At 52.5% G+C, this 13,684-nt stretch overlaps 1 protein-coding gene across 4 annotated transcripts in view; it reads left to right on the top strand.

Moving 5' to 3' along the window:
- FAIM2 (Fas apoptotic inhibitory molecule 2) overlaps window positions 1-13,684 on the top strand; it is a 38,942-nt gene that overhangs the window by 21,920 nt on the left and 3,338 nt on the right. For 2 of the 4 annotated variants that reach the window (XM_054696602.1, XM_054696603.1), the window contains 4 exons: window positions 98-185; window positions 466-561; window positions 650-816; window positions 2,165-2,218. In XM_054696602.1, the coding sequence (XP_054552577.1) occupies window positions 98-185; window positions 466-561; window positions 650-816; window positions 2,165-2,218 (405 nt within the window). The remainder of the gene's footprint in view (window positions 1-97; window positions 186-465; window positions 562-649; window positions 817-2,164; window positions 2,219-13,684) is intronic. The other 2 variants (XM_037514695.2, XM_037514697.2) reach the window with 1 other exon arrangement.

Genomic DNA, 13,684 nt, shown 5'->3' with positions numbered 1-13,684 from the left:
GATCAGGCCCTGCCGGTGAGGGGACTGGGGAGGAGGTGGGGCAGCACCGTGTGCAGGCCTGCCTGGCGGCTGACCCCCTGGCCCGGTGGACCTGCAGTTACTACAACACCACGTCTGTTCTGCTGTGCCTGGGCATCACGGCGCTCGTCTGCCTCTCAGTCACACTCTTCAGCTTCCAGACCAAGGTCAGTTCTGGGGCCTGGGGCTGGGGTGGGCAGATCCAGTGGGAGGCCCCAAGCTGGGATTCTCCGGCTGGGAGAGGTTAAAGGGGAGGGTCGGAGGGTCGAGGGAGCCACCTGGGAGAGGAGGGGGAGAGGAACCTGGATTCTGGGGGTGAGCACAAGGCAGGACTGTGCGGGCCTCAGCTTTCTGGCCAGCACACTGCCTGGTGAGGTCCCCAGGAAGGCCGGGCCGTTCTGCGCAGGCCTGGGGGCCCAGCAGCTGACGCCCATCCTGTCCCTGCAGTTCGACTTCACCTCCTGCCAGGGCGTGCTCTTCGTGCTGCTCATGACTCTGTTCTTTAGTGGACTCATCCTGGCCGTCCTCCTGCCTTTCCAATACGTGAGTCTCTGGGTCTCCCGGCTGGCCCCGCGAGGAGGGAGGGGGCAACCTGCAGGCCCAGGGTGCCATTTCCTCCTACACCCTCCAGGGAAGGCCCAGCGCCAAAGGCTCACAGCCTGCCATCCTGTCCAGCCCCCTGGCACCTGCCCTGGACTTGCTGGCAGCAGGAGCAAGCAAACAAGGAGGCTTTTTTTGGCAGGCCCAGGCACCCACCACATCCGGCTTCACCTTTTCATTCTTTTCTCCAGCGGGGAGGTGAGGCTGAGGGGGTATGAGCATTTAAACCCCAGGTAGAGCAGGGAGCTCTGGAGCTCCACTGGGCCTAAAGAAGTGGCTCCCCAGGCCTTGGGGGAGTCAGGTAAGAGGCTGGCTGGCTGAGCAGGCCATGGAGGGGCAGTGGGCTCCAGGCGCACCTCTGTCTGATCAGAGCATCCACAGGGCTGGCCAAATCTCAGTCCAGCCTGGGAGTCCAGCTAGGACGCTCAGGGCTCAGTCCCGTGCCAGGCACTCAGGGCCTGCAGTTGGGGAGGGGGCAGACGGAGGGCATCACCGCAGGGCCTTGAGGTTTGAATCTAAGAGCCCAGGAGATGCTACTGTTGTACCCTGCTAAGGATGCCTCTCAGCCACCGTTGGCACATGGGCCCCCACCACCCTTTTTTTGCCAGGCTGGGAGCAGTTCTCACCCCTGCCCCACCCCATCCTGCCCAGGCCCGGGTATTAGCTCCGGGTCCAAGACATCGGGGTTGGCTCTAGCATTTTCTTGGCTCTTCCCAGGATCCTGTTGACAAAGGGAGTGGCCGGAGCTGGGCCTGGGGCGCTCTGTGTATCTAGGGTGAGGGGTGGGTACAGGAAAGGGCCAGAACTTCAAAGAGCCCTTTATTAACTTATGTCAGTCAGATGGAATGCGCACATTTCCAGGAATCTTCTGGGGAAAGGCCCTGCAGAGGACACAGCTAGTGTGCACTGCTTATAGGGTTCCCACACAGCTGGGTGCCCAGGGAGGGGTGTGTGGAAGGGCTGAGGTCGGGAAGGGGCACTGCCCTAGCCCCTGCAGGCAATCCCACCGTGCACAGTTGACAGGGACTCTGGATGGTTCCCCACCTCCCCCTTGGTCCCTGGCTACATGCGCCCCTAACCTACACAAGCAGAGCCTAGGAACTCCTGGATGGAGGAACAGACAGACCCCACAAACAATAGGAACGCGTCCCTCAGTGCTACTTGCACCCTGGAAGGAGGGAGCAGCCTCAGACCAGACCCAGGCTGTGAGGATGACAGGGCCCCCAAAGGATGAGTTACCCTCATCCAGCCTGAGCCTGGGGTGATGTGAAGGAAAGACAGGCCAGGTGGGCTGGGGCTCCCAGCCAGCCCTCCATGATCAGTGTTATCTTGGGGTTCGCCCACCCACCCTGAGCACATAAAGAATCAAGACCCTTTAGACCTGGGGCTTTTGAGGGACTGCTGGGGAGTTCTGGGCAGGTGAGAGAAGAGAAGGCCCCCACTGTGGGGGGAGGTGTAGCCCATATCTTCCAGCTTCTGGACAGAGCCCTACTCCCTCCCAGCACCCCACAGTCACTGCCTAAACTCGCTTTGCATCTGCCCACAGGTGCCCTGGCTCCACGCAGTGTATGCCGTGCTGGGAGCAGGCGTGTTTACACTGGTGAGTGTGGCCCCCTGCATACAAGTAAGGCTGGATGAGCAGCAATCCCTGAATTTGTTTACTAATCCTTCTGTTCCGCCCTTTACACTTTACAAAGCACTTTCACACCTATCACCATAATCCAGGGAGGGGGGCGTCACAGGTGTTTTCCACATCTGAAGCCCTGGGTGTTAAGGGGTTGGCACAAAGTCCTGCTGCTAGTTAGGAATGGACCCAGCAGATGCTCTTTCCAGTGCCCCGTGTTCCCCTTCAGAGAGGACACTTCTATTGGTTTGACATGGGGAGGGGTTGGGGAGGACTATCCAGCAACTCTTCTCTATCACCACCACCACCACCATCATCAGTGTTGCTCTCTCTAGTGCTTATTCTCATCAACATAGAAACAGGCTGCAATTTCGACCATCTGAAAAAAAGAAAAACAAAGCTCTTGACCTATCATTATCTCCTCCATGTAGAGCGAAACTTCCAGTAAAGGAAACCATACTGGAAACCATACTGTTTCTTTTCCTCTCCTTCTCCTGTCTCTTGTCCCAGTCCTTCTCCCATTCTCTCTTGTTTTAAAAAATCTTCAGTAACTTCAGTTTGTAATGTTATTTTTTTTTAAGATTTATTTATTTATTTATACAGCACTGGGTACAGTCAGAAGCGCGGGAGGGTGAGAGAATTCACCAGAGCCAGAGCGGGGAGCAGAGCAGGGGAGCAGCGGGCGGCAGGAGAGGTCTGCGCGCCATGTGGGACCCTCCTCCGGTGGCCGGGGAGCAGCCGGGCGCTGCAGAGGCTGCAGGCAGCTTTGCAACCCAGCGCTCAACCGCTGCGCCACCGGGGAGGCCCCAGTTTGTAATGTTAGACAGGTCTCAGGTATACAGCGTTATAATTCAATGTCTATATACAGCCCATTATGAGTCTCGCCAAATGCTTAGTTTCTGTCCACCATACAATTTATGGTGGACAGTTCTAGTGCCAGTCTGGTAACCACAACTTGGTCTTCTAATTGAAGAGTTTGCTTTTGCTTGGCTCTATTTCTTTTCCTTGCACATATGAGAGAAATCATACTGTAGTTATCATTCACCTTCTGACTTACGTCACTTACCGTCATACCTTCTAGATTCATCCATGTTGCCAGTAGCGAGATTTCATTTTTGATGGCTTCGTAGTATGCACGGTGCATGTACACATCTTCTTTATCCTTCATTTGTCAACTGACCTTTACGTGGTTTCCACATCTTGGCTCTTGTCAATGGTGCTGCAATGAACATGGGGGTGCAGATCTCTTTTATTTTTATTTTTTAAAGGCTAACAAAAGGTTTATTTACAAGGGAAGGGGAATGAGGAAATGTACAACTCAGAGAAAAGAGGGAGATAAATTCTTTAATGTGTGCAGATCTCTTTTAGGATTAGTGTTTTCATGTTCTTTAGATAAATACACAGATCACTGGATTGTGTGGTATTCTATGCTTAAATTTTTGTTTTTTTGTTTTTCAAAGATTTATTTATTTATACAAGAACCGGGGTATAGGCCAGATGCGCGGGAGGGTGAGAGGCTTCACCACAGACAGAGTGGGGAACGGAACAGGCAGACTGACTGAAATACACTGCTGAGGGGAGCAGCGGGCGAGACAAGAGAAGCCTGCTCGCCATGTGGGTTGCTCCAAGGCTGGCGGGGATTGAACCGGCACTGCAGAGGCTGCGGACAGCTTCACAGTGCGGCGCTCAACCACCTGCACCACCAGGGAGGCCCTGCGCTTACATTTTTGAGGTGCCTTCGGACTCTTTTCAATAGCGACTGCACCAGTCTACACTCCCACCAACAGGGTACATGGGTTGCTGCTTCTTCACATCCTCACCATGATGTTCATCATCAATGTGATAACGGTCATTCTCACAAGTGTGAGGTTTTCGTTGTGGTTTTGATGTGCATTTCCCTAATACTGATTGATGATGAGTATCTTTTCATGTGCTCGCTGGCCAGCTGTGTGTCCTTCCCCACCCCCCACTCCCCCAGAAACATCTATTCAGATCCTTGGCCCATTTTTTTAATCGGGTTGTTTGGCTTTTGTTGTTGAGAAGATATTCACAAATCATACATTTCACAAGAAGTTAATAACCCATTGTCTCCTTTTTTTTTCCCATTGTCTCTTAACCCTCTTTAAAAAGCTCTCGCCAAGGTCGTCAGTGGCCTCCGTGCTGCTAAATCTAATGGTTATTTCTCAATCCTCACCTTGCTGGACCCTTAGCAGCATTTGATACAACCGCTCACTCCTTCCCTTCAGAAGGATATTCTTCAATTGGCATCTAGGACACCAGCCTTCTGGTTTCCCTGCCCCGCTGCTCATGCTGGGGGACCCTAGTGCCACCACCCCTTTCTTGGCTCACTCCCTAGGGGACTCAGAATGTCTCCAGCCTTAATGATGATGATCCCAAAATTTACATCTCCACCCTGGAATTCTAGTATCCCCATTTGGAAGTCTAATAGGCACCCCAAACTTAACCTCTATAAAACTGAGTCCTTACTCTTTCTCTGAAACCCTGCTGCTTCCACAGCCTTCCCTGTGTGTATATGGGAACATCCTCAACGCCTTCGCTCTCCTCACACCCCACAGCTGGCCCAGCACCAAGTCCAGCTGACTCCACTTTCTATCTAGAATCTGACCACTTCTCTCCACCTTCACGGCTACTCCCTGGTCCATGTCACCATCACCTCCCACCTGGATTCTTGCTGTGGCCTCCTAGTAGCGTGGCCCCTCCTGCCTGCCAGTCTGTGTGCAGCAGCCGGAGTGATCCTGTTAAATATAAATGAGGGTAGAGCACCCCTTGGTCAAATCATGGCTTGGCCTTCAGCCATCATTCCCATAGGCCCTTGCTGACCTCACCTCCTCTCATCCCCCATCACTCGCTCAGCGGCCCCGCAGGCCTCCTTGCTGCTCCTGAGCTCAGCCAGCTCCCTCCCAGCCCGACCTTGGTGCCTGGGGATCCCCTGGCCCTCGCTCTCTCAACTCTCTGCTCCCCTCCCCTGCTTTATTTTTCTCCACAGCTCTTCTCATCTTCTGGCACACTATATATTTTTCTGGTGTGTTTATTGCTTCTCTCCCTCCAGCAGAATTAAGGAGGCAGGGATTTTGTCTGGCTTGTTCAAACTGCATCCCCTGCACTAGAACAGTGCCTGGCACACACAACCCCCCCCCCCCGCCCCGCTCAGGTGTTTGCAGAGTAAGTGGACACCTGAGAGGCAGGCCAGGCCTCGCTGAGGTACTGTCAGAACAAGGCAAACAAAGCTCGGCTGGCTGCACAGTTGACTTATGAGCTGCTGCCTCAGTCCCCTGTGAGTCATGGGGAGGAGGAACCATGAGCCTAAATACCTGTTAATGTCTCATTAGCAACGAACACAAGGTCTTGGTTGGCCTCAAGCTGCAGGTTGTGTAAACAAAGGTCCGGAGCACATGGTGTCCACCCCCCAACCACTGCCCTGTTCCACCTGGGCTACAGGAGGAAGATGTGCAGCTATCCCCTGGGCCCTCTGGGGCAGGGGAGCATTGAAGAGGGGCACAGAATTCAGTCCCCTCTGTCCTCTCAGTCTCAGGTGGACAGAGGGGAAGGTCTCTGGGTCTTTCCATTAACCCCAACTCAGAATTTCCTTGCCCTCACTCTGACCCTGTTGCAGCATCAGTTCCATTCCGTGGGAACGGTGGGTCCCCCAACCCACCCCAGAATCAGTGCCCAGCACCCCTACCCACATGCCCATCCTGGGATCTCCTGTCCCGACCCTGGGGAATTCTAGGGCCCTCCCACTGGATGGAACTACAGGCTGCACTCAGGGCATCCCGCCCGCTGTGGCCCCAAGGAGGGCATGAGAGGGAGGAGTGGAGTCAGCTGAGGTCCCAGAGCCACAACAGCCACACTTCAGGCCTCCAAGCCCAGGCCTTTCAAGGGCTGTGAGGACCAAATAGTTTTCTCTCCCAGAGGCCTCAGTCCTTCCCAGAAGGACTCCCTATCTTTGTGGGCAGGGCCCATCAAGCAGGGCTCAGCTGAGACTGGGGTTGGGGAACAAAGACTTTTTAGGCCTGTGGTCCAGCCTTGAGGAACAGGCCCCTCCTAGGCCTCACCCCAACTGGACTTGGTGATTCTCAAGAGGCCTTTGTGATTCCCGCCTCACCCTACCCTGTTCCCCAGCTACTGGGCACCAGACCCAAATGCCAACAGAAGTGAGTAAGTCGGGGTGTAGCCCCATCTTCTTCTCCCCTCAAGTGCCTGGTCCTTAGGTGCTTTTTTATCAAAGCTCATGAAAAGTCAGGCAGGGAGCATGAGGCTGGATGGGGCTGGGGTGAGAGCAAAGGTGGGGGCTAGGACAGAGCAAGAGGGGTGGGGCAGGAAGCAAGAACAGGAGGAGGTGGAGGGCCTGGCTAGCTGGTCCCATCACGTCCGCCTTTGAGCAGTTTGTTCTGCCAGAGTGGAGCCGCCTCTGGGAACGCTGATGTCTCCCCACCCCACAACCCCATCTGAATCAGGAACCCAGAGACATGGGGACGAACCGAGGCCTTTAACTGCAGGACTTTAGAAATTAGGAGATGGGCCCAGTGGCAGCAGCTCTCTCCTCTCCCTGCCTAGCCTGGCAGTTAGAGGACCCCAGGAAACAGCACGGTCTGCACCTGAAGGCAGATTAGTGACAGGCCGTGAGAATAGGTCAGAGGTTCGGAGACCAGTTCGGAAGCCACTGCCGCGTCTGGAGTCAGGGGCAGCGCGGCAGGGAGAATCTGCGCCGACAGTGCTGGATGCTGTCCTACCCTGAAACTTGAGTAGGAAAATGCGTCGTTTGTGGAGGTGCTAGGCATGTAGCCACGGCAGAGCGGGGATGCTCATCTGGCCGCGGTTCCTGGAAGGAAAGGAGGACCAAGATTTAGCTTGTGGAGCTGGAAGGGACTTGCTTGACCTGAGGCCCAGAGAGAGCACAGATAACACAAACCACCACATACCCCACATATATACACACCACACACACGTACACCCACCCACACCTGCTCCACACTCCACCATACAGGCAGGTAGCATTAACCACCAAGCTGGAGGGAAGCTCCATTTTCCTGGCTCTTGGTCCGGCATCCCCTCTGCTGTCTCTGCCTCTCCTAGTCACAAATGGGAAAGCAGGGGCTCAGAAAGCCCCCCAGATTGAGTCCCTCCACAGCAGGAGCACCCAGAGAGAGCTTCTTATCCTGCCATCTTGAAGCTCGACAGTTATTTCCATGCAGCACCATCTGTGTCCCCTAAACATAACCGGCCTTGGCCAAACTCACAGCCTTTGAGGGTTTGGGAAAACCCACCCACCCCTCACCCAGCTCTCCTAGTGGGGGCCGTGATATATGCCCAACCTTCTTCACAACTCGAGAGACACTGGAAAGTGTCTTCACAACTCGAGAGACACTGGATTTATTGCTACATAAATCTAAGGCAGGGGCATGATTTAAGATTTATCTATTTCATTTAGAGCTTAGAGGCTTTTTGTCTCAGTGCTTTGTGTAAGCCTATACGAGCCTTCTGCCCTGCCACCCAACCTCTGCCACTAAAACAGCCCTAGAACCTCACCCAGTTCTCACCTAACCCCCTGGAAAGTTGAGTGGAGTCCTCCTAGAGTGTCTGGGTGGGGGTGAGGGGAGGGTGTTGACTGGCAATTGCTCCTTAGGGGGGGACCACACTGATTGTCCCCTTTCCAGGCCTCAGTTTCACTTCCTCAGGCTCTAATCCTCAGGAAACAACGCCCTGCTCAAACCAAGCCCTTTAGCCAACACCCTAACATGGAGAAGATGAAAGAATCCCACCCCCCCAGCCCCAGGGGTGGGGAGCTGAGGGGTGATGATTCAGCCCCTGTAAGGAACAGGCAGAGGAGTGTCCACACCCTGCTGTGGGACAGAGAGGACAGGAGGTGCTGCTCCGGGTGGGTGCAAAACCAGCCACGGCTGCTTCCGAAGGGCCAGTGGGCTCTCCCTGTGACCATGTGCACCCCAGCCACACCACATTCAAGGCCTGGCTCAACCTACTACCTGTGTCCTTGGGCAAGTTACTTGACTTCTCTGTGCCTCAATTTCCCCATCTTTAAAAAAGGGTTAAATATTCACTACCTCACAAGTCATGCTTAAATAAGATAATATATTAGAAGAAAAAAAGAACACCTTAGCCCCTGGGGTGTGGTATTTTCTCATCTAGATTGGTAATTTTTGCTCTTTTTTAATGTTTTTTTAAAATATTTTATTTATGCATACAAGAGCTGGAGTAGAGGCCAGAGGTGCAGGGGGGAGGGGGTGAGAGGGTGAGACAGAGTGGGGAGCAGAACTGGAGGATCCACCAAAATACACTGCTGAGGGGAGCAGCTGGCAAGACAGGAGAGGTCTGCTGCGCCATGTGGGTCAGCTCCCTATCGGGGGATTGAACTCGTGCTGCAGTGGCTGTGGATAGCTTCATAGTGTTGACACTTAACCCCTTGCACCACCAGGGAGGCAGTTTTTAATCTTATCGTAAATGTTAATCTTAAAATTCAGAGCACCAAATTTTGAAATCACAGTATCTGGGTTCAAGTCCATTCTCTGTCACATTCTGTCTGTGAGGGCTGAGTAACCTCAGCGCTTCAGCTTCCTTATCTGTACAATGCAGATAATAATGCCTGCCTCCCAGGCTGTTGTGACTTTTAACTGATTTGATGCATGAAAAGCTCTTAGGAAGTGCCTCGTACATCCTTGGTGATTAATATTACCTGTTAGTAGTAGTTGGTTTCCTAAGATCAGAGGGGAGATTTGAACCCAGGTCTGTGTGATTCCCTAGTCATGTTCTGAAGCTCTTGCTCTTCCCCATTGGAACCACTCATGGGCCCCTTCACCTACATCACACACTGCTGGATCCTGGCCGTGGATCCTGGCCCAGGCTTTCTCGTTGGCGTAACTGCCAGCCCCTGCTCCTTCCGTGCTCACCAAAAGGTGCTCCCAGGACTTAGGGCAGCAGGTAGATGGTGACTGTGCTATATAAACTTTTGACACCCAGGTTCGTGACGCTGAGAGCAGTATCTTCTATTGGTATGAGGCATCCAGACAGACCCTGGTCTCCACCCAGTGCCTCTCCTCTCCTCAGCCCGTCCTGCATCCCAACCTAGGATACAAGGGCTGTTTGTCTCCAAGCCCAGGCTCACCCTCTGATGCAGAGAGTGGGGGCAGGGCCAGGTGCACCCAGCACTCCCTGCAGCCCCTCAGGAAGCCTATGGTGCTCTTGGCCATGAGCTATGTTTGTGCTTCTCCTCCCACATCATCCATCCTTACACACACACACACACCACCTGCTCAACACACACTTTATCTTCATACACACCACACACTCACCCACCACGCACAATTACCATACACACATACCACCCCCTCACACACACCCCCCCCACACACTGAAGTAGTGTTACAAGGTGGAAAGGGTGGGATTTGAGGTAAAAGACCTGAGCATCCTCCTGGCTGAGTGAAGTGGGCAAGACTCATCCTCTCTGCCTCAAAGCTACATGGTGGCCAGGCTTACGGTGCACGTTCAGTGAAAGAGTTCATGACCTCTTCTGTGTTACTTTAATCCCTTTTTAAAAGTTTTCTAGTCAAATAACATGAATACATTTATTCACAGATTTCATTTTTGGAAATCTTGAATAATATAGATAAAGCAAAGTGTCATGTGATCACGCTCAGCCCTGTCTTCCCCAGAGTTAATAACTGCTGTGGTCCCTTGTCTCTCCTTATAGGCCTCTATATGCATTTCCTAGCTCTCTGCTACCTGTAGGCTCCTACAACTGCGTTTTGTGAGGTTTGTTACATAAAAGGGATCGTATGATATGGATTTTTCCGCTGCTGGTTTTCTTCTCATAATAGCAGGTGGCAGCATGGCTTCTGCCTCTGTCTGGCTCTCACGGTCCCTTTAGCTGCCCCTCAGCTGACGGAGTCTGTCGTTGTTTCTAGTGTTTAGCTGTTAGGCCACTGGGGTGGACAGCTGTGGGTGTGCGGCTTTGTGCGCTTACACAGCGGTTTTCTAGGACAGACATGGTCGATCCATTTGTTATTTTTTATGCTGACTCGACACACTGCAGCCCAGGCTTTTTGTATTCAGTGTCTGTTGGTGACTCTGAGCTAGCCTCCCCACGGCATGGCCCCACACGCCCTCTGAGAGGACAACAGACACAAACCTGAGTCCTGAATTCAGAAGGGTCGCGTCAAGTGTGTGGCCGAGTGGCCCTGACCAACAGCGCGGACCAGGTAGTGTCCCTCCGGCTCCTTTGCCCTCTGTGCCTGACCTCTTTGTCCCTGCTAGTCCACTCTGTCCCTCTCTCTATCAGAATGGGAAGCAGGTGACCTAGTTCCAGTGCTATATAAGTGACCACCGGCAATTTACCTGTCCTGAGATTCTTTTGCTGAAATACAAAAGCAAGATAATAGAGGCCCCCGCCTAGGGCATGATGGACAAGGGAGGTGAGATAAGGATTAGTGTGTGAAAGGACCTAAGTTAACAGCAGCCCAATTCCACGCTTGCCTCTTGCCCCAACCCAAGTGCAGCTCCTGCAGGGTCTTGTAGTCAGTTAGCTACCAATTCAAGTACCTGCTGCCCTTTTAGGTATTAGCAAACAACTGAGGTCTTCACTATCAACCAGATGCTAACCAAGATATCTGCTCTCCATGAAGATGTTAGTTAACAATGCATATCACTACCAAGAGATTACCGGGTTACTTTCCCCTGTAATGAGAATCTGTACATAATGTAATCTCTGAGAATGTCCTTTGCCCTCACGCCACTGTCAGTTTTCTGACAAGTTCCCTGGAACATAGTGGATGCTCAGTAAATATTGTTGGGAGTAAATAAATGAAAGCCTGCAGTTGACTCACAGAAAGGAGGCTGCAGTGATGCTTCAGGCAGGGCTGGCTTCCAGATAGCACCAGGTAAATAAACATCCACGGTCATTGGCCAAGGGAGGAGCAGAAAATGTTCATTCCTCTTCCCTCCAAGGGAGAAGCCAGCTGGCTGTTCTCAGAGGCCTCCTGGATGGGTGCTCCTTGCAGGAGCCACCCGCTGACCTGGTCAGGTCCAAGTCTTCTAGGTTGAGAGATTATGTTTCATTAACTCACTCATGGGTGACCAGACTCTGGGAAATCAACCAGGCAAGCTACTGAGTGATAAGCCAGATCAACAATTTATTAACGAATGTTGGCAGCTGTGGCTACTAAGCAGCCTGTTGTGTTGGAGTGAGCCCGTTCCTGGCTCATTCTCTTTACAGGAGAAAAATTTACTTGGGAAGCTAAATCAAATTCAGAAGGAGCAGAGCAGAAAGGAATGTAGTGATATCAAAGAAGATTGGCTAATGCCACATCCACTGTCATTTATTTTCCTGCTGTGGTCACTATTACTGCCCCATTTTATAGATGAGGACACTGAGGCAAGTGGGTGATGGTTACTGGGGGATGGAACCGGCACTCCAGGCCCTGTTCTCAGGCCCCTTTCTCTCAAACTGCTGAGTTCAGGGGCCCCAGACCTCTACCCAGGCCCCGCAACCCTGACTAAGGCTCTCAGTCTTCTGTTAAGGCCATGCAGCTTCCCCGAGTAACATTTCTGCCTCCCGCTGAGCTGCGGAGAGTGTCCCAGCAGCAGCACGCACATGTCCCAGGAGGCAGCTCTCCTGCAATAATAACAATAAGCACAGTAATCGCTATGATTCATTAGGGCTCACCCTGTGTCAGGCAACATGCCAGGCACCTTACACACATGATCTCACTCTCACCACCACCTCAGGAGGCAAGCACACTCATCTTCCATTTACAGATGTAGACATAAAGGTTCAGAGACTAAATACCTTGCCCAGGGTCACAGAACTAGGGAGCGACAGAGCTGAGACTGGAATTCAAGTCACTCTGGCTTTCGAGCGCACACTTGTAACTACCCCTACTGCCTACCTACCTTTGAGGGTGACATGTCTTGCTAGCCCACGTGCTGGGACTGATCCCTGCCAGAATCTCCAGCTCCTTATGCGCTGGGGGCGTTGCTTCTGAGCAGGGATCCTTGATGGCTTCACCTAAATCTATCCCATGAAGACTGGGTCCTAGAATCTGGGAGCCAGTGCCTGGGGTGAAGAAAAGGAAGCTAGGCATAGCCCAGCTGGCACAAATTTTGTGGGCAGCCCCCATGTCCCCCCTCTGTCCCCGTCTTCCACTGCTCCTGCCTCACAGGATTCCACACTTTCACATCATGCCCCTTACCCCCTTATCAGCCTTGCAAACTCCTACTCATCCCTCAAGCTCCAAGTAAAGTGTCATCTCTCCTGGGATACATTCCTCCTTCCTAATCAAGCCCGATCATGGCATTTACCAGGCTTTATTGTAATCATCTAAGTGTCCCCCATGAAGCCCCAAACCCTGAGTGCTGTCTCTGCACCTCTCAAGTTGCTGGCATCAGCTCTTAGCCTCTGCATATTTGTTTATTGCATATTACTAAATATTCATATTTCTGAGGACCCAAGGAACACAAGTCTTCCTCACACAAATAGCAGAAGAAGTGGGCACAGCCCAGAGGGTGAATGGATTTAAGGAATTCCAATCCCATGTAGACCAGTTCATAACCTTTGAAGCACTGGTGGAACTTTTTGGGTTTTTTTTCCTCCCAGAAAAGTCCTATCAAGTATAACATGCTACTTCTGGGAGTTCTGCTAGCTAAGCTTGGACCCCAGAGAAAAGCTAAGTGGGAAGAGTAGGAATTGGTGGCGATCGTGGGAAGGCCTGGTAGAGGGTAGCAGGGTGGCAGAGAGGAGTTATCTCTAGGGAATTACTGTTCACAGTACATAGGCCAAGAAGGCACCCTGGGGAGGCCTTTTTCCTCGGAGCAGACTCGGTGCTGCCCATAAGCAGCAGAGCACCATGGTTAAGAGTGGGGATTTTGGAGCCAGCCACTTGAGTTCAAATCCTGGCTTTGCCCCTTGGCAGCTGTGTAATTGCGTCCCAGAAGAGGTGACACTTGACTTGGGGCTTGAAGGATGAATGTGGGTTTGCTAGGCTGGTGAGGCCTAGAGAAGTCCTCCAGGTCAGGGGCCTGGTGTGAAGAGGGTGGAATTCACCACATCAGAGGCAAAGGAGGAGGCTGGACCTTACCCGCAAAGCATTATATCTCTGGGCCTTGATTTCCTCTAGAGACGATAGAATCCCTACTCAATGGGGATGTTAAGGGGACTAAATAGACTAATGTCTGTAAAGCACATAACAAATGCCCAGCCCTTGCCATTATTGCTCAAAACTTTATCCTCTATGTAAGAACAAGGGAGGGAGTGGCAGGAAGCCTGGGCCTCAGCTTGGAAGTCTCCTGAGGTCCCCTCCTCCAGAAAGCCTTCCCTAACTCCCTGCCACCCCTGCACAGACCAGATGATTTGTCATCAGCCCCCTCTCCCACCGCCCCCCATGGGACTTCTTATTTCTCTTTGGTTATATT

Source organism: Talpa occidentalis, unplaced genomic scaffold (assembly GCF_014898055.3).
Source record: "Talpa occidentalis isolate TD23 unplaced genomic scaffold, MPIMG_talOcc4v2.1 talOcc4.16, whole genome shotgun sequence".
NCBI lineage: Eukaryota > Metazoa > Chordata > Mammalia > Eulipotyphla > Talpidae > Talpa > Talpa occidentalis.
This window is presented reverse-complemented; position numbering and strand designations above follow the sequence as displayed.